This window comes from Hyalella azteca, unplaced genomic scaffold, assembly GCF_000764305.2.
Source record: "Hyalella azteca isolate HAZT.00-mixed unplaced genomic scaffold, Hazt_2.0.2 contig13225, whole genome shotgun sequence".
Taxonomy (NCBI): domain Eukaryota; kingdom Metazoa; phylum Arthropoda; class Malacostraca; order Amphipoda; family Hyalellidae; genus Hyalella; species Hyalella azteca.
This window is the reverse complement of record NW_025943154.1, coordinates 660,963-681,531: the sequence shown is the minus strand read 5'-3', so window position 1 is coordinate 681,531 and position 20,569 is coordinate 660,963. Positions and strand designations below refer to the sequence as shown.

At 39.7% G+C, this 20,569-nt stretch overlaps 2 protein-coding genes across 2 annotated transcripts; both read left to right on the top strand.

Moving 5' to 3' along the window:
- Window positions 1-3,082: 3,082 nt before the first annotated feature.
- On the top strand, window positions 3,083-3,367 carry LOC108664994 (protein SRC2 homolog). The gene has a single exon (XM_018151704.1). It carries the CDS (start codon window positions 3,083-3,085, stop codon window positions 3,365-3,367), a length of 285 nt encoding a protein of 94 aa, XP_018007193.1.
- A 1,859-nt stretch (window positions 3,368-5,226) lies between these two features.
- LOC125178842 (Down syndrome cell adhesion molecule-like protein Dscam2) lies at window positions 5,227-20,551 on the top strand. Its single transcript, XM_047883549.1, has 9 exons — window positions 5,227-5,410; window positions 11,431-11,548; window positions 12,446-12,635; window positions 13,625-13,737; window positions 17,483-17,622; window positions 18,492-18,636; window positions 19,161-19,423; window positions 20,060-20,221; window positions 20,424-20,551. Exons 1-9 carry the CDS (start codon window positions 5,227-5,229, stop codon window positions 20,549-20,551), a joined length of 1,443 nt encoding a protein of 480 aa, XP_047739505.1.
- Window positions 20,552-20,569: the final 18 nt, after the last annotated feature.

The window sequence follows — 20,569 nt, the reverse complement described above, 5'->3', positions numbered from 1 at the left end:
AAATACTAAAAAATTCATGCATAAATGTTGCAAAAATTTTGAGGAATATTCACGAGAGATAGAATGAATATATGATATAATTTTCGTCTATTATGAGACGAACAATATGAAGCAGAACAAAATCAAATCGAACAACATACATCATAGATAACACACAGCGTTCTTAATGCATATGTAATAATAACATGTGATAATACCTCATCTTCTGTCAGCTGAGAGTTAACTCTACCCCTTCCTAATAATTGAGAACTTTCCTGTTTTTTTTTTACATTCAGGTTGTTGCACGTTCAGTCAAGAGACTTTGAAAATATTTATTCAAGAGATGGAGCCCTTTTTTCTGTCCTAAAATGGCATGATTTAGTCTTAATTTTTACCCATAGCTTTGAACTTTAAATCTAGTTTGACAAATCGAACTTTCAGGGCATTTTATCAAATTAATTCCAGATAAAATTAATTTATTTTAAACAAATAAGTAAATAAATCTAATTTAGTGATATAAGGTCCCCTTCTTGATTTTAAAAGCGATCTTACAGGTCTAAGGGAAAATTTATCCCATTTAACTGCTGAATATTTTTACGAATTGTACTGGTATTCGTCTGACGAACCAATGTGAATTCCATTAGCCGGCTGAACTCGAGTTGGATTTTACGGGTCGGATCAAATGATTTTTAAAAACAAATTAATAAATTAGAGATCAGTATAGAGTATAAACTTTTGCCAAATTTACTATCGTATTTTTTACCTTTCCATTTCATAGACTTTAACACGGAACATCAGTTCAATCATTAAAATATTCTTTTTCATGTGAAAACTCACAGATGCTGCGATTTTTTACTTTTTTCTGAAATGTTTATTTTTCGGCTACTCTCGCTCTGTATTTGTGGAAGTTGGAGCGGCAGCGTTGTTTATTAGAGCGTTAAATTTATTGCTTTATAGCCTCGTGTATCAAGGAATTATGGCCGGGAAAGCACAGGCGTTCAGCAGCTATGAACACTCAATGAAATGATACTCCCTCGATTCGAGTGTCGTTAGCAGTGCGATTTTTTAGTCAAAGTTAATAGGATATTTCGGAGGATTTGTTTGTTCGTTCCTATTATAGAAATTCATATGACAGATAGAGACATTTGTGAGCTTTTTAGTTAAACTTTTTTCTGTTTTATTTCATCGATTCTTACTAATTGGTTCATTATTACAATTATTTTGACTCAGCATTTTAAACCACGATTGCTGAGTTCGAATTCAAGCCTCAGATAGAATTTGGAAATCATTCACCATATAAGCATAATAATTCAAACATATATTGATCGTTCTTATCTATTTTTTATGGAAGCTATATACGTTGAATATCTCTTTTCATAGCTCATCGCCTGGAGTCCAGTTTTAACTCAATTTTCTATTCCTTTCACTTATTCTCTATTTCACTCATTAACTTCTATTCACCCATGCATCAGCTCACGATGTAAGCCTCATGAATGACGTTCACTTGCCTTTCATTATCAACAATCGTGGTCCAGTATAAATCATCCGTCGACTTCACCTTTAATTAAATGCAACTTTACTTTTAAATAATGGCCATCGCACCAAGGCGGCTTTGTGATACAGATTAAATTGCAACGTCCGCCCATCCAAAGATTTTTATCATCACGTAACATAACGATAACTAAACTGTGGTTATATGCAGTGTCTTGCCACCATACGGGCACGTAACTATATTCCTACAGCGCCGTACAACCACACGGTCCCGTAACTATATTCCTACAGCGCCGTACAACCACACGGGCACGTAACTATATTCCTACAGCGCCGTACAAACACACGGTCACTTAACTATATTCCTACAGCGTCGTACAACCACACGGTCACGTATCTATATTCCTACAGCGCCGTACAACCACACGGTCACGTATCTACAGCGTAGTACAATCAAACTACCACGGAACTAGAAACGCGTAAAAAATAACATAAGCGGCAAACTATAAGCGCCCGTGCTACGTCGTATCGGGTATCTGCGCGTGCGGTACAAAGAACTGAAACAAAATTGCCTCTGTAATCGCGATAAATTTGAACCGATGCTAAATTTGAATTAATCGCGCCCGAAGCGCGGTTTGCGTTTCACAACGTAAAATCATTGGTACTAGAAATTATTGATGGCAGTAGACATTTAGACATTCGTGTCTGTTGCCGTACAATTTGGACAGCGCTGCACGTATAACCTCGTGTTGGGTGACCCATGTCTTCCCTTTTGTTGGGTCAGCGCCATTTCGGGATTCGATTTTATGGCGATATGGCGATATCTTCGATATATGGCGATATGGCGATTTTTATGGCGATATTTTTTTTTATTCGATTCATTCACATCGCGCTGAGTCGGTGCACCTTCACATTGTGCTGCTGAGTCGGTGCACCTTCACATCGTGCTGAGTCAGTGCACCTTCACATCGTGCTGAGTCAGTGCACCTTCACATCGTGCTGAGTCGGTGCACCTTCACATCGTGCTGAGTCGCACTACACTCATGAGTCGTGCAGACATCACATGTGCTGCCATCATTACCGGCTGTGTTACTCCATTACCTTATTCTCGGCGCCAAATAATGTCGTGGGCCAACATATAACATCTATACGACCAGACCACATTATACGCTCCCATTATCATAATGTTGGTGCAGCAAAACGGCGCGCACTGCTGGCCCTGTATTGTTGATCTTCTACTGATGATATCTCAGTTCTGCGATAACAGTTATACTTTACGGTGAACTTGCTGGCTAATTACTCGCATTGACTTGATGGCATGTACCCTTATAAATAAAAAAATTAAAAGAATGATATTCAACGCTGCATGATTTTGAGCTGCAAGCTCAATAAAAGGCTAAACGGCTTACATCGGTTTCGATGAAATATAAATAAGGTTTTTATATTATATATTATTTTCAAAATCACGAACGGATTCTGGGCGGTGGTTCCTTAAAGCAGAAAATATGCTCCTACACGTGACTCAGGATATTGCTTGCACTCAGAGATGAGAGTGGGTCAAGACAACCATTTGAACGCGGCAACAGAAAATAAAATAAACTCTTAGTGGTCAATGGGTCCTGAAAAACCAAGTGGGCGTGTCAACGACTTGGGCAAAATTGTCCTCACCCAGATAAAAGGACCAACTCTCCGTGATGAAGGTTATCCTGATGAAGGTTATGAAGGATATCCTGATGAAGGTTATGAAGGTTATCCTGATGAAGGTTATGGAGGTTATCCTGATGAAGGTTATGAAGGTTATCCTGATGAAGGTTATGAAGGTTATCCTTATGAAGGTTATCCTGATGAAGGTTATGAAGGTTATCCTGATGAAGGTTATCCTAGCCATGAGTCGTAATGGGTCGAGAATCATCTCGACCCATTCATGTCCCTGAATAAACAAATCTCATCCGCGTGTATTGCAACTACACATGTAAAAATATACCGAAGATGCTCCGACGAGGCTATCAATTTTATATTACATTATGAACGGAATTAAAAACAAAAATTCAATGTCATTTCAGCTTCTGATTCGATGTTGCCCTGTGGGCCCAATTAGAAGCATGGAAGCCGAGCCCGAGTATATATCACAGACCTTAAATCAGCCGCTGTTAGGAAGCTGGTGACATTCGAAATGCCCTCCCGTGGGGCGGCCTCTGAAATGCCCTCCCGTGGGGCGGCCTCTGAAATGCCCTCCCGCGGGGCGGCCTCTGAAATGCCCTCCCGCGGGGCGGCCTCTGAAATGCCCTTCCGTGGGGCGGCCTCTGAAACGCATTTCAGCTTGGAGTGACTAGTCACGAAATTAAGAGTTTTTTAACTTCAATATTTACACGAAACTGTGAGTAAATATGCTTCGGAACTATTAATAAAGGCTCTTATTAAAGAATATTTCGCTCTTTAGGTTCCAGCTCCAGTAGGTGGAGGAGTGAGGGCGGCGGAAATGGAACATCCACGAGCCGCGATCCATCATCGTGTTTTGTGCGTCAGACGTGCGTCAAAAGATGGAAATAACTGCTCTGCTATCATTGATTCTACCCGTATAACAGACACAGATTTTCCTGTGATTATTAGGTGGAATGTGTGATTTACTGACTGAAAAGGCAAGAATAAATTGTTGATGGGAATGTAGATTTATGGCCCGTACAGTAAGTTCACGTACTAGCTTTGGTCGCACAATTTTGAAAAAAATTTCAGTCATTCACTCAGTTTTCTTATATAATTGAAATCTTGTACGGATCATAAAATAAAATAGTTGTTTACTAGACTTTCTAGATTGCTTAATTAAAATAGTAAATAATTCAGTAATTTTGTACCTCTGCCAAGAGCAGAAAAAATTGTACATTTTTTGTGGCTTATTAGCGAGTGTTTCGGCAGGAGCAGGTTCGAGATGATAGCAAGCGATGTTATTACGAAACTGGAGTCATGAAATATACAATTAGATATCATTATATATTATTCCTTCAATTCCTATTTACCCGGAAAATAATTTAATTCGCTTATTCACGCTCAAATTACCCATAAATAGCGAATGAAATGAGGTTCGTGTCCAATTTTTGCACAGCGAGTCAATTACGAAACAATATGAACGAGTTTCACCAATGTTTTAAAAGTTCCATGTAAATGATTGTCCACCGCACTCGCAGCAGTCACGTACAAGGGTCACTAATAATGACACTTTTCAAGCCCGAACAACTAGAACTCGACTGCGTTGAATTACATCCATCGGGGCACCGGAATTTGAGATTCAAACCACACTCCGTAGATATTTTTGACACTGACTGTAATTAAGCGCTCAAAGGACCCAAAAATACAAGCCTACTCGGGCCGGGTTGAGCGACTGTGCCATGTTTCTGTTGTGTGGCTTAAAAGACTTGAATAACAACTGCGCTTGAGCCACCGTGGCGCCTGCGCGTCGAGATGCCGAAGCGCGGGGACCGTGATTATTTCCCTGAATTTGCCGAAATGGGGAGCGGAGACCATGATTATTTCCCTGAATTCGCCGAAATGCATGGGGAGCGGAGACCGTGGTTATTTTCCGGATTTAGCCGAAATGGGGAGCGGAGACCGTGATTATTTCCCTGAATTTGCCGAAATTTGGAGCGGAGACCGTGATTATTTCCCTGAATTTGCCGAAATGGGGTGCGAAGACTGTGATTATTTCCCTGAATTTGACAAAATGGTGAGCGAGACCGTGATTATTTCCCTGAATTTGCCGAAATGAGGAGCGAAGACCGTGATTATTTCCCTGAATTTGCCGAAATGGGGAGCGAAGACCGTGATTATTTCCCTGAATTTGCCGAAATGGGGAGCGCAGACCGTGATTATTTCCCTGAATTTGCCGAAATGGTGAGCGGAGACCGTGATTATTTCCCTGAATTTGCCGAAATGGGGAGCGGAGAGCGTGATTATTTTCCTGAATTTGCCGAAATGGGGAGACGCGAGCACGGAAGTTGAATGTAATGTGAGGTGAATTTAAGGCTTCGGGTAATGAAGTGTTAACAATTTACTGGTGAATCTATATTTTTACAATAAAAACTGGCAATTTCGGTACACACAGAGGCTTTCATTGTTATAAAGTGATAACATACATTATGCAGTTGGTAGCGGTAAACAAATTCTCAATACAATAAAATGACGGATAATTTGATATCCGGTGCTTTATTGTGCCGCTCATTATTCTCGTAGGTGAAGAAATGCTAAGAATCGGGGCATGTGTCAATTCAATAAAATAGAAAAGCATTAGAGCAACAAATCTTGGGTGTATAAATTATGGCGATCATGACAAGACGAATTTCTAATTTAAGCCACCACAATTTTTCATACGGAAAGAATTCAGGTCTGAGAAGACCTGAATTCTGTGCCGGAATCAAGCCTCACTGGCGCTAGAAAAATGGCAATGGATTTCTGGTGTTACTGATGAAACTTTCAACCCAATACGAACCTCGCGGTACAAATTGTTTTTGGTGGAAACGGTAAGTGCGTTCATGAAAGATTTTGCGTTGAAATTATGCATGTTTCTGACCATCGCTATGAAAAGGCTTTGGGATGAAAAGCCTTGGGTAATCAGCTTTGTTAGTAATTAAGGACTTGAAAATGAGCTGCATTGTAAAGGATTAAGATTGCGGTAGAATTCTTGTAATTCAGGGCTTTGATTCACCTATGATGTGACCTCGTTAAGACGCGTTTTGTACTATGTGTCATTGCCGTGTGATTCACCACGGAAGTACGTGTTTTATTAATTTGGGCTATTCATTTGTGATAATCATTAATTATGTGTCCATTCGGTGTGGAGTTTGTTATTGATGATTTGGAAAGTATTATTTATATTTATGTATTGTTTACTTTATTAGAATTTGCGTTATATTCTTCTTTGTTTGGTTAAGGTCATTAAAAGTTTTGTATTTTTTTAGGCATTTGCAGAAGGGCTCTGAACCTAAGACTTAATCACTGTTTAATAAGCAAGAGTCAGGCCGAAATGGGAGATAGGAAAAATAGGAAGACACACGGTTTATATTATCATATTTTACGTTTTTTCATTTTAATAGTTTCCATTATTATTTTTATTCATCCTACAGTATTTGTCTGTACGACCATTTAGGCTGAGTTATATAGTGTGTCTCGGTGACATCAACAGAATTCGAGATGTACGTTCATAAAAGTAATGAAACATAGGAAATTTCGATTTCAGGAATATATGGTAAGGTATAATTTTATTTTAGTGAAATATCCCTTGAGACAATTGTTTACTTCAACCCTAGAAATTATGTATACGTAAGGTAATTGCGTTTACGTATGATATTCTGTATACGTCCGTCCATCTCCCAAATCAAATTGACTAACATTATGCGGCGCTCAAACCATTTTTCATTAATTTCAAACAATTTCTTATTTATTTCAGCTGGTAAACTCCAGTTTCTTGGTCAGAGAAGTAATTGCATGAGAAATCTTTCCTATTCCCTCACGAAAAATACTGTCAGACCATCTCCTTTCACTTGCCGCAATTGTGCAAAAAGTATCGGAATATTTTACCACCTCAGTTTTCAGCTACCCTCGCTTTGAGCCCTCGTAGAGGGAGCTAGGGCGCCGTTTGCATTGCATCGGCAAACCCTTATACATCAAATTCAGGCGTAGGAAATTTGTGGTTTGTAAACAGTGCGAATAAAAAGAGCTTCTCAAATGTTCGAGGGGAGGCTTTAATACGAGTAAAAATATTTTGTACTTGTAATATTTGGGGGCGGAGGTAGGTAAACTTTAAAACGATTTGAACAAAATTAACAAAAGAATTGGGCAGAGTATGGATCTATATTTTGCATTTTTAATAGTCGTCTCAAATTATTTGTGTCAACGCTTTTCATTTTACTTATTCTCTACAACCTCGGCATCAAAAATTCTTACCTATATTAAATTTAATTTTGAATCAGTCTGGACTACCTCTGCATTTAAGACGTTAACTTCGATTTTAACCCGTGGTTCGCCTGACTGTACATCAAGGATGTCAACTTTTCATAGCATTCGTTACAAACCGTGACTCTACCACCTCTGCATCTACGATGTCAACTTAACTATTTTCTAAACATTGCCGCCTCAGCGGGTAATTCATGTCTGTCGCTCAACTTAACTATTTTCTAAACATTGCCGCCTGAGCGGGTAATTCATGTCTGTCGCTCAACTTTACTATTTTCTAAACATTACCGCCTCAGCGGGTAATTCATGTCTGTTGCTCAACTTAACTATTTTCTAAACATTGCCGCCTCAGCGGGTAATTCATGTCTGTCGCTCAACTTAACTATTTTCTAAACATTGCCGCCTCAGCGGGTAATTCATGTCTGTCGCTCAACTTAACTATTTTCTCAACATTGCCGCCTCGGCGGGTAATTCATGTCTGTCGCTCAACTTAACTATTTTCTAAACATTGCCGTCTCAGCGGGTAATTCATGTCTGTCGCTCAACTTAACTATTTCTAAACATTGCCGCCTCAGCGGGTAATTTATGTCTGTCGCTCAACTTAACTGTTTTCTAAACATTGCCGCCGTGGTCCCCGCCTCAGCCCCGAGGTAACATGTCTGTCGCTGGGCGTTCATTCCACTCGCTTGGAGTTTCAGAATTTCTGCTCGCTGGCTTGGAAGTGACAAGCAAGCACGAGATTGTGCGATTGCCGGGCCCGTCGAGATTGCCACTCTTGCATCAAGTCAAGCGACGCTTGACTCGAGAAATTTGCAAGCATGACTTGAAGGCAACCTAACCTTCACAAGCTGTTCATTCTTGCTGATTCGAACTAAGTGTTTCACTATTCTCCTACGTCGCGAATGTATTACAAAGAATAAATAAGATTTTATTTACACTTTTGAAAAAGAAAGTTGCATTAACTTACATGATTTTTGTGCTCAAACTTACGAAACTTAATTTTAAAAATATATGTACTACGAATTCTCATTTCAGCATTTGTATGTAATATGTATTCTGAATAACAGAGAGAGTGTTTTTCGCTAACTGGTATTTAAACATTTGTTTTATCATAATTCGCTAATAAATCCTTATATATAATCTATGTGAACAATATAGCAAGCGCTGACATCTATTTATGCCTTCATTACTGCGACTGCGGGGAAAATCAAGCCCTTGATAATGATATAAAGATATTAAATTAGTTGTAAAATTTAGAGGGGAAAATATTTCCTTATAAGTTCGGATCGAGCTTCACATGATGAATAAGATGAAGTTCAGTTTACAGCTTTCACAGCTGGTCTACTCTGACATTGCATGAATATCAATTGTTCATTTTTGTATACAACATTCATACGACACGTACCAGTATTTTTAGCGCACAGCTTCGTACCGCATTAGCCTGACTCATTTAAACATTCCTGGTTAACATCCCTGGTCACTAAAAGCACTGATCGAGGACTAATCTTGTTATCCTATATCTTGGTATCCTATTATTTGGCCACGGTGGAGTGACGTTTAAAAACCAGCCCGCGGATTTCCCTTTCATATGTCCAATTTAATTCATCGCGCTTGCATGGAAATTAATACTTGACTAACTTTATACCTTCTCATTTTTCACGTTCTTTTCGCAGCTGTGATTGCAGATGCCTTATCAGAAGAGTTATTAATTAGCAGGAAATGGTTTAATTCCATAGGATCGGGAATGTCATGTATATCTTAGAGGCACACACTGAATATCGTTGCATTGTTGAAATTAAAACGTTTAACTTATTCCACATCCCCTATAATTAATATATGAAACAAGAACCAAGTGGACGAAACTCAACAAACATTGAGGTAGGACAGGATTTGAACAAAAATTCCTTCATGTTTCCTCAATCTTACTTAAATCCTGTTAAGCTCACTGCAGCCGTTTGTCCCGCTGACCCCTGAACTGGAACCTGTGAATTAGGAAGATAGCAATTCCTACTGAGAATACTCGTTGTTTTAGACTTTTTTCTCGTCAATAAAATCACAAAAAAATATTCAACATTTGAAAAACTTGCGAATCAGCCAAAAATTATCTTTCCTCTACTCACGTTGCTCTCCCACGGGTGGGAAAACATTCCTTCCCCCCGACGCGTTTATAGGATTGGGATCCTGAGGCAGTTCCCTCAGTATATAGGAGTGTCCCCAACAAGAATATTGCAGCTCTGCTCCGACGCACCGCAAGAATTTCGAAGCAATCATGAAATTCTGTGGAGCATTAAAACCCATGTCGCGAGATCCCCATGGATCTAGGATTGCTTTTCGGGGGGAGAAGTAATCCGTAATTCTGATCAGACGATCAAAAGCTTCTGCATTCGAAGTTAGCTTCTTGCATTCGCTTCGAGACTCTGAATCCCTGAAGATTTGTTTCTTCAACTGAAGATTATGAATTGTGCGGTCAGTAGATGGTAGTCTGAATTGAATTCTATATCTGGATTTGCCGACGTCGCAGAGTCGCCGAGACCACATTAAATTATGAGAACTAATCATTATTTTAATTTTGATAGTTGGATTAAAATAAATAATTCCAAGTGATAATTTTTTGGGCATTTCAGGCAGTGGTTCTATCACCGTAAAAATTTATTTCCGTAAATATCCCAAAGCAGAACTTAAATTCATTATGTTCCATTCGAGAGCAAAATAAGTTTTTTTTATGTACCTATAATGATTTATGTACCTATACGATTTTTATGTACCTATAATTAAATAATTACATTTCATGACTATCGACTAGAAATATTATGACTAACCGCACACTGAGAGGTGTGCGGTTTATTTTGGTATTTGCCGTGTTTATCTCAATAATTTTCGATATTTTTATTGTTTTGTTTGGTTGAAGCTTTTACTTTGTACGTTGTATTGTGTTTATCATAATTAACACTACTGATTTTTTCTCAGTCATTGTACGGTACAAGTTTTATTAATTCTTCGTCATCGATCTTACTTAGTTTCTTCGTTCGAAAATCATTAGTACTTCCAGGGCATCAAATTTATCTTTTGATTAGGCAACGTAGTTGCCAGAGGCGCGCACTGAACGAGTTTGAACAAAGGCACTACAGGAATAAATCACGGCAATTTGAGTGCATGAGGGTCAAAATCAAACACTGCATAGAAATGGTCAACGACTCGAAATTTCTCACGGTCGTTGACGCTCGAAACGACCAGACTCACACCGGCGAAGCTGCAGTTTGTTTGAGCTCGCACGGCAATTGGTCTTGGGAACAACACGGGCTATAAATTTCGATTTATTAAATACGTAGCCGGTATAACCTACGTTTTAGGTAACCACTGCGCGCCTCGACGAATGTTTTGTAAGGTTCATCGCAATAAGTTAGGCGCCGTTCGATGTAAACAAACTCGCTCTGACTGTGCCGCATTCTGTCATCCAGCACACACTCTGCTTGATCTAGCATTAATAAAGATATTAGCACTAGCACTATAATTGTCAATTGAAGCTATAATTAAGTTATTTATTAATGTACCTTTAAACTGCGCTCAATGTACAACTGGATTTGCTATCATTTATTCAAGAGAAATTCACATTTTGCTATATTTTCCAACCATTATCATGTAATTATTACAAATGACATTTAAGAACTATTAAAGGCTTTCATCATTCACTTTTTTACATCATAAATCTATAAACCTCTGTATTTTACTAGAATTACGAAAAAAGTCGAAAGCTTTAACAAAATTCTAAATGCTACTCAAATGCTAAATGCGCATTTAGCTTGCAATATAACAGAACTCTAAATTATTCTAATGAAGTAAAGTTGTCTCAATTCAAACCAATTTACATTCAAGACATAAAATCGTAACTCATCAATAAATAATTGTCCCAATTGTGAGACCTCTCAGTTGCCATAAATCTCTCCTCTCCGCAGCAATATGTAAGCTAATGAATTATAAATAATATAAAATTATATCGACCTTTCTTCTTCTTCACAGACGGCGGCACCGACGAAGGAGTCCGCGTGCTGCCTTCGCCGCCGCAGACAGCGGTGGCCGAGGGCAGCAGCGGCGCCCTGCTCTGCCTGGCCGAGGGTCGGCCGCCCCTCACTTATGTGTCAGTCTCAATTATTGCTCTACTGAGTCTACTGTGTTAGAGTATTTTAATGTATTTCAGTGCTAATGTTTTAATGTATTTCAATCCTAATGTTTTAATGTATTTTAATGGTAATGTTTGAATGTATTTTAATGCTAATGTTTTAATGTATTTTAATGCTAATAATTTAATGTATTTTAATGTTCAGATTACTTTAATGTATTTTCGCTGTCGATTGATAGTAATTTTGTGGTATGTTAAAATTTTTATTTTGTAATTTGCATTGTGTTCCTTGTTAATTCTGTAAATTCTGTTGTTGTTTCTTTTTTATTTATTATTTTTTTTCTGTAACTTGAAGCTTTTGTTTGGTATTTGCCACGTTTATCACATTAATTTATGATATTCTTATCATTTTGCTTGGTTGAAGCTTTTCTTGCGTTTATTCATAATTGAATATTTAAGAACGTGAGTTTCCGTACGCTTGGATTTGAACGCGAATATTCACAGCACTAATTTACAAATATTTCCAAGCGTTTCATTATATTTTGGCATTAATTATAATTATAACACTTCTCTTTAACTTCACTTCTTGTTTGTCTGTCTGCTACAAATCTTATAATAAATATTTAACACACTTCTACCTGTCCAATAGATCTGAAATTTTGCACACTTGTGTAAAGTCGGAGACAATGCATGTATCAATAGACAGAATAAATAATTTATGAAAAATTTATTTTTATATTTTAAAAATATAATTTAAAATTTATTTTTTTTGATATTTGATAATAAAATTAGAAATTCACTTTTACAAGTATAACATCGGAGACATTTGAATCTTTAGAAGTGTTGTCTATAAAAGGTAATTTAAAAAAAAAACGTAAAAAGTAATTTTTAAACGCATATTATTTTCGTGATCAGCTGGCGTAAAAACGGTGCACCGCTGCACTTCGATGAGCTGGGCAACCGCGTCCACCTTGTGGGAGGCTCACTGGTGATGTCATCAGTCGGGAGTGATGAGGCCGGCCATTACTCCTGTACTGCATCCAACACTCACGGCAGTGGCACCACCAGCACCACTCTCGTGGTCACCACACCACTGCATGTACAGGTACTTCACAATGTATATAGGAAGATTATGAGCCAATAGTAACTACTAGAACCACGAGAACCCGAAATTTACCATTGATATTGGAAGATGGTGAGTCAGTGAGAACCACTAGCGACACAATAGAGGTCACCACGTCAGAAGAATTACCGGAATTATTCAATGTGGATAAAGGGAGATGGTGAGCCTAGCAGTACTACTAACATCACACTCGTGGTCAGCACACCACTGCAAGTGATGTTCTGACCACATCATCACTGCGTTGTTGTCACCCAGTTTTGTCTCCCACAGACTTTTGGTGACCACTCCCAATGTGGTCCCCCTGTGTTGTCACTTGTATTCCGTTATTGGCGCAACGGGAACAACATTGTGATTTGTGTACATAATATCTATTTTCTTCACGATACCTTAACTAATGTTCGATTTTTATTATTTTATTCAAAACGACATGACATTGGCTCAATATCGTGTTGACTCAGGCACCCTAGAAAATGAATTGCGTGAATATCTAAAGCCAAGAATAATGAATTGCAATCCCGCCTCAACTCTGAATAGCACGAATGTCAAATTTTGACGATTGTCAATCCTGTGAGTGCGTCGGATAATTGTTAAAAATTAAATAGTCATCAAAAATAATTTCTGTCACTAAGTCCCGCTGGTCAAATTAGCTGTTGAAATTATGAAACAGCCTCCGCTCTCCTCCCGCTCAAAAAAGGCAAATGGAATGATTCGATCAAGGCCTTCCTACCTTCCTCCTACCTCAAAAAATGTCTATTGAAATTTTGAGGCCCACTTTGACCTACCCGACACTTAAGCTATTAAAATTATTAGCCTTGACCACCCCTAGGCAGAAAATCTGTTGAAATTCTAAATAACTATATCCCCTCTACTCCGTCTCCGTAATAAAGGTAAAATAATAATAAATATTTAGTGAAGGTAAAATAATGTTGATGATTGAAGGTAAAATATTTCCCCTCGTATTGTGCCCTCAGGTTCGCCCTCAGATGACGGCAGTGAGACCCGGGGACGCGCTGGAGCTGCAGTGCCTCGTGACGGGCGGTCCCGTCTACTCCCTCGCCTGGTATAGGGACGGGCAGCTGCTCAGGTAGGGACCCGTGCAATGGTGGGGACCCGTGCTATGGTAGGGACCCGTGCTATGGTGGGGACCCGTGCTATGGTAGGGACCCGTGCTATGGTAGGGACCCGTGCTCAGGTGGGGACCCGTGCTCAGGTGGCGACCCGTGCTATGGTGGGGACCCGTGCTATGATAGGGACCCGTGCTATGGTAGGGACCCGTGCTCAGGTGGGGACCCGTGCTCAGGTGGGGACCTGTGCTATGGTGGGGACCCGTGCTCAGGTGGGGACCCGTGCTATGGTGAGGACACGTGCTATGGTAGGGACCCGTGCTATGGTGGGGACCCGTGCTCAGGTGGGGACCCGTGCTATGGTGGGGACCCGTGCTCAAGTGGGGACCCGTGCTCAGGTGGGGACCCGTGCTATGGTAGGGACCCGTGCTCAGGTGGGGACCCGTGCTCAGGTGGGGACCCGTGCTCAGGAAGGGACACGTTACCCGTGCTCAGGTGGGGACCCGTGCTATGGTGGGGACCCGTGCTCAGGTAGGGACATGTGCTATGGGACGGAAACTTGCTCCGTTGAGACAAACATTTGCTCCGCAGGAAACTAAAAGCTTATAAATTATTCCCTTGCTTGAGATAGCGGGACAAAAATTAAGATTTACAATCATTGTTAAAAATACACTAGGTTAAATTTTGTTTTGTTTGATAATTTGAATTAAAATTAGTTTATGACTTTTTTTGACGTAGAAGAAACATCTAAAAAATATAACTCAGTACTTACTGCAGTGAGTGACAGAGAGCGCATTCGTCTCGTCGACGAAAACATGAAATCACGGACGGACAAACAGACGGACAGACGGACGGACATGGCGAGCACAATAGTGCATTTTTTCCATAAATGAGAAAATGCGCTAAAAATTCTTCACTTAACGCGCTATACTGGCAATTTCTCAATCGTACCGCATATGAATACAAAGACAGCGAAATTCAAACTATCGTAAAATTTTACAAGCAAGAATAATAATATTTTTTATAAATTAATTTCTCAACTCAAGACAATGAAGAAGCAGTAGTAGCAATTCACCAGGCGCCGTGGCAGAGGGCTTAGCTGGACTGCGGACGAGTGATGTTCGTACAAGAGAGTCCTGAGGGACTCTTCTTTCTTCCGAAGGTAGCATCTTCTTGGCATTATGACCGGCGAAATAATGGCGTTTGCTCTGTGCCCAACTTAGATAATTAAATTGTTTTCTATTATGCTGAACACATTTGCGCTGCAGAATTCATTTCAACAGTACAGCGTTTTCACTGAGAGTCGCTTCTACTTGACCAAATGAAAATTTTGAAATGAAATTATTAATGAATACCAAATGAAAGTTATCTCGTATATCAATTGATGTTAACCACTAAAGTTTTGGTTAATTCACGATTCATGATCAGTATGAAGAAAATTTTTAGTAGATAGATATATTTGCAACTGAGTGTACTACTTTTGAGACACAGTGAACAGTGCTTGCAATGACCGGATGTCACTGGTCAACAAGAGTTATCTACATACAAGCGTCGTTTCTGCGATAAGATCCCAAGTAAACTGTTGTAATATAATATATCCTTAGCTGGCCTGTTTCTGCCTAAACTTATCTTATCCTTAATTTTCGGTTCCAAACTCCTGTTCGGAAGCTCATGCCTAATTTGGCAATTTCAAGCTCTATATAGGCCCATTTATTACAACGATTATATTACACGATATTTTTTCAAATTTTTAATGTTCGAAGTGTATATTTTGATTTTTTAAGTTTCATGCTCATTTGATCAGTTGATTCTTCAAACTAGTATTTTGAATAATTTTATAGACAATTTATTTATACATTTATTTTCATTTGAGAACAATTTTATTACATTTATTACGAATAATTTATTCAAATGATAGACCCGTGAATTCATAAACTTTCTTTCACTGCTACGCTGTTGAAATCAATCAAATGATTGATCTTTTTGAAAATGTTCTCTGGCATCACTACGCCCAAAATTCCCTTATATCTGCACATTTGTGCACTTCATTGCACTAAATGACCAATATTATTCATAATTTTGGCAACATGGGTGCATTTCTCAATATAACAGTTGTACGATTGTTACATTACTTGCCGAACTTTATAATATGTCATTATATAAGCTGGCCATATTTAATTAACTTTTGCAAGGTTTCCTCCTAGTTAGTGCCGGAAATAATTTGCATGTAAACTTCTGAGCGCAATCCTACTAAGACTACAGTTATCATCAACGAGAGATGCATTTTACTAGTGAGCCTTGGGGAGCGGTCTGGATTTTTTTTTATGGTTTCAATCGTCTTCGGGTTAGGGACAAAAATATCCTTGAAGATGCGAAGCTGCCGTGATTATTCTTACCGAAGATCAATCAGCAAATTGTTGATGATTATTCAGCAGCATATTATATTCATTTAGCGGCAAGTGATTATTAAAAAATTCAGCAGCAAATTACGAATTGGTCCAATCAGCACATCACGAATTGGTCAAATTTTTTTTTCCAATATTTTTAGTGAGTTAATGAATTATCTTTCAGTTAATTTCCACTCGTGCTTTCTGCGATGATTAAAGAAAATCTATAAGAAGAATGGACATGTCTTCAATGTACTCTTTAGTTCATCCCCAAGGTGGGAATATTTAATAAAAAAATTATTTCTACAGGTTTTCTGTTTATAAAATATACTGCTAAGAACATTTTACTGCACTTCTGTCTGCCACTGAAGGCATGCATGCAGACTATATATACTCGACTGAACTAAGCTGCAATTAATAAGCTCATTAAGAACCATGATTTATTATGAGAATAAAAATGCTCGGGTATTCGAGATATTAATGAGCTCGCAGTTTCTGTGTGAAATTTCTGCAACGATTTCGTTGTAAAAACTTGCGGAAATCATGTAGAAATTTCGGTATATTGCGGTAAACGAGGTATAACCGTACTAAATTCATGTATTTATTTTCAGCACGAAGTTTGCATTAATTGGAATTATGGTGAAATTATTTGAAATTTATTTTGCTATGTAGTATTCCGGGTTAATTTGCGATTTTTTTAACGTAATGACATAAACGTTAAAATAGCTTAATGTCCCGTGACTTACACAAATTGTGCAAATCCGTGTCCACACATCGCCCGGAAAATTACTCATGAATTCTTTTTTAAAAACAAAATCAAGGCTTATACCGGCGATCACCCTTCACTACCTCCCGCTGGTAAGGTTTCATCTTTAATTCTACTGACGATACCACCATATTTGGTGACTAATGAAAGGAAAGAGAGATGACATATAAAAAGAGTTAACGTGGCCTTAAGTTAAAGGCTTATTTTTGGCAGAACGATACTATGCCAATTGTATAATATACTAAACTCCTCATGCATTACAGTGTATTTCTGATACCTAGGGTTGCAAATTTGTAATTGGAAATGCAATGAAAAACAAATTCGTCACCCGCAGCACGCAGAAAATGAATGGGCCACGTTATTCAAATTGTGACACTCTTTCTGATTCTACCAATAATGCGCTCTTTTTGTAGACTCAAACTGACCCAACGGACCCAAACAACGGCCAAATATCGTCTCACCATTTGGACAATATTTCACTCATTTCTTTGAGTACGTATTTTTCTACAAATAATACGCTCTTTTATATACTGACCCACACAACGGCCAAATAGCACCTCGCTAATATGACATAATTTCACTTATTTCATTGAGCATGCATTTTGTGTCCAGGCCCGGAGGTCGCGTTGACATCTTGCCGGACCGGCGTCTGCTGATAGCCCCGCTGCACAGCGCAGATTCGGGGCAGTATCAGTGCCGCGCCTCGGCCCTGCATTCCGTCGCCCACGCTCATGCCACTGTTGTGCTCGGAGGTTAGCTCGGTAGTCGAATGTACCCGGTAAAATTCCGGTATAGTGTAAATTTCAAATAATTTTCCATAAATATCAATTGATAATTACTAATTTTTACTAATATAATTACTAATTTTTAATAATAAATTACTAATTACTCGCGGCCGTTTCAAATAAATCTTCGTTAAGATCAATAGAGATTTCCTAATTTTAAAATAAGATTGACTTCGATTGCTTTGTACGTCTAATAACTGAGATTTGGTCTCGCATTGACATTTATTTCTAGAATAAATTTATAGTAAATTATAGATATAATATAAATAAATTATAGTAAAGAGCAAATGAGATTTACTAATTAAATAAAAAATAATATGGACTAAATACTATGGACTTCTATTGCCTTGTACGTCTAATAATTGAGCTTTGTGCTCGCATTGATATTTATTTCTAGTATAAATTTATAATAAAGTATATGTAAAGATCAAATTGAGATTTCCTAATTTTAAAATAATATGGGCTTAGATTGCGTTGTACGTCTAATAACTGAGCTTTGTGCTCGCATTGATATTTATTTCTAGAATAAATTTATAAGAAATATTGGTAAAGAGCAATTGAAATTTCCTAATTTTAAAATAATATGGACTTAGATTGAGTTGCATTTATAATAACTGAGCTTTCATCTCGCATGTACATGTAGTTCTAGTATAAATTGATAATAAATCTTCGTAAAGATCGTATACGATTTCTTAATTTTTGGTTAATAGGCTAATAACCTGAGATCATGTCGCACGTCATGTATCATTCCAATAAGCATAGGCAGAGCGTAGAACTAATTAAATTTTAATGCAATGATTAGTTTAAAAACATTACAGTAATTTGATGTTTCACAGAGTCTGCTCCGCGATTGCTGTACCGCTTTATCGCGCACACTCTGCAGCCTGGACCAGGCGTGTCTCTGAAGTGTATAGCAGCCGGTGCCCCGACCCCTCACATCGTGTGGCACCTCGACGGCTACCCTCTGCACCACACGCACAGGTAGGATGTGGTGACATGCCCCTGTGGTGCCCCGACCCCTCACATCGTGTGGCATCTCGATGGCTATCCTCTGCACTACACGCACAGGTAGGATGTGGTGACATGCCCCTGCTGTGGTGCCCCAAGCCAACACATCGTGTGGCACCTCGATGGCTACCCTCTGTATCACACGCACAGGTAGGATGTGGTGGCATGCCCCTATGGTGCCCCGACCCCTCACATCGTGTGGCACCTCGACGGCTACCCTCTGCACCACACGCACAGGTAGGATGTGGTGACATGCCCCTGTGGTGCCCCTCACATCGTGTGGCACCTCGACGGCTACCCTCTGCACCACACGCACAGGTAGGATGTGGTGACATGCCCCTGTGGTGCCCCGACCCCTCACATCGTGTGGCACCTCGACGGCTACCCTCTGCACCACACGCACAGGTAGGATGTTGTGACATTCAAGCCTACGCATCACACACATAATTACTAAAACTAAAAATATCATTTTAATGCTGATCAACACTCTGGTACAGGGTTCAGGTCGGTGAGTACGTCGCGCCTCATGGGGACGTCATCAGTCACGTTAACATCAGCTCGGTGGACGTAGCAGACGGTGGAACGTACCGTTGCACGGCCGTCAACAACGTCGGCGACGTAACACACTCCGCGCGTCTCAACGTCTACGGCCCTCCCATGATACGTCCAATGAGCGACGTCACGGCAGTCGCTGGAGAGACGGTCGTCATCACGTGTCCCGTAGCGGGGCATCCTATAGAAGAAATTACCTGGATGAAAGGTAGTAATATAGTAGAGGTAAAGAGGTGGGCAGTAGCGCGCTACATGTAGAGGCCGCTACATTTTCAGTAGCGGTAGCGGTAGCGGCGCTACATTTAGCAATTGTAGCGGTAGCGGTAGCACCCGCTACATTTAGAGCATGTAGCGGTAGCGCCCGCTACATTTAGAGCATGTAGCGGTAGCGGCCGCTACATTTCAAAGTAGCGCTGCCCAACTCTGGTAAAGAGGCAATAAAAATTAGAGTTTTACCTGAAGTAAAAAACTCTACTTCAACTCTACCTAAAGTAAAAAGTTTCACCTAAAGTAGAGGTAAAATGGCAAGCAAGATTTTTTATTTCGTTGACTACTTTCTATAAAAAATATCCTCGGTAAAAATATGCATCTTTTGAATTTAACTTTAAAAGCAAACTCGGACATCTTTTCGTTCAAGATCATTTATTTCGTTGACTACTTTCTATAGAAACCATCATCGGTAAAAATATGCATCTTTCTTAATTGACATTTTTAAGTAAACCCGAACAGCTTTTCGTCAGAGGACGTGTAAAAAATTTTCAACACAAAAAATTATTCTCAACGAGTGAAGTCAAACAAAACTTGATCCGTAACTGTTTGTTACATAATACGAATTTTTTTTCAGACGATATCGAACTGCCATCAAGTCACCGGCAGCAGGTGCACAGCAACGGCAGCTTATCGCTGATGTCGCTGACACGTACAGCTGATGAAGGCCGTTACAGCTGCACGGCAGTTGGCCGACACGGCAGCAGCGTGACTCAGCATCTCAGGCTGACAGTGGCAGGTCAGTTGACACGGCAGCAGCGTGACTCAGCATCTCAGGCTGACAGTGGCAGGTCAGTTGACGCGGCAGCAGCGTGACTCAGCATCTCAGGCTGACAGTGGCAGGTCAGTTGACGAGGCAGCAGCGTGACTCAGCATCTCAGGCTGACAGTGGCAGGTCAGTCTCTTATACACATCTTGCTATGGTAGGGACCCGTGCTCAGGTGGGGACCCGTGCTATGGTGGGGACCCGTGCTCAGGTGGGGACCCGTGCTCAGGTGGGGACCCGTGCTATGGGCGGAAACTTGCTCTGTTTCCGCCCATTCACCAGGCGCCGTGGCAGAGGGCTTAGCTGGACTGCGGACGAGTG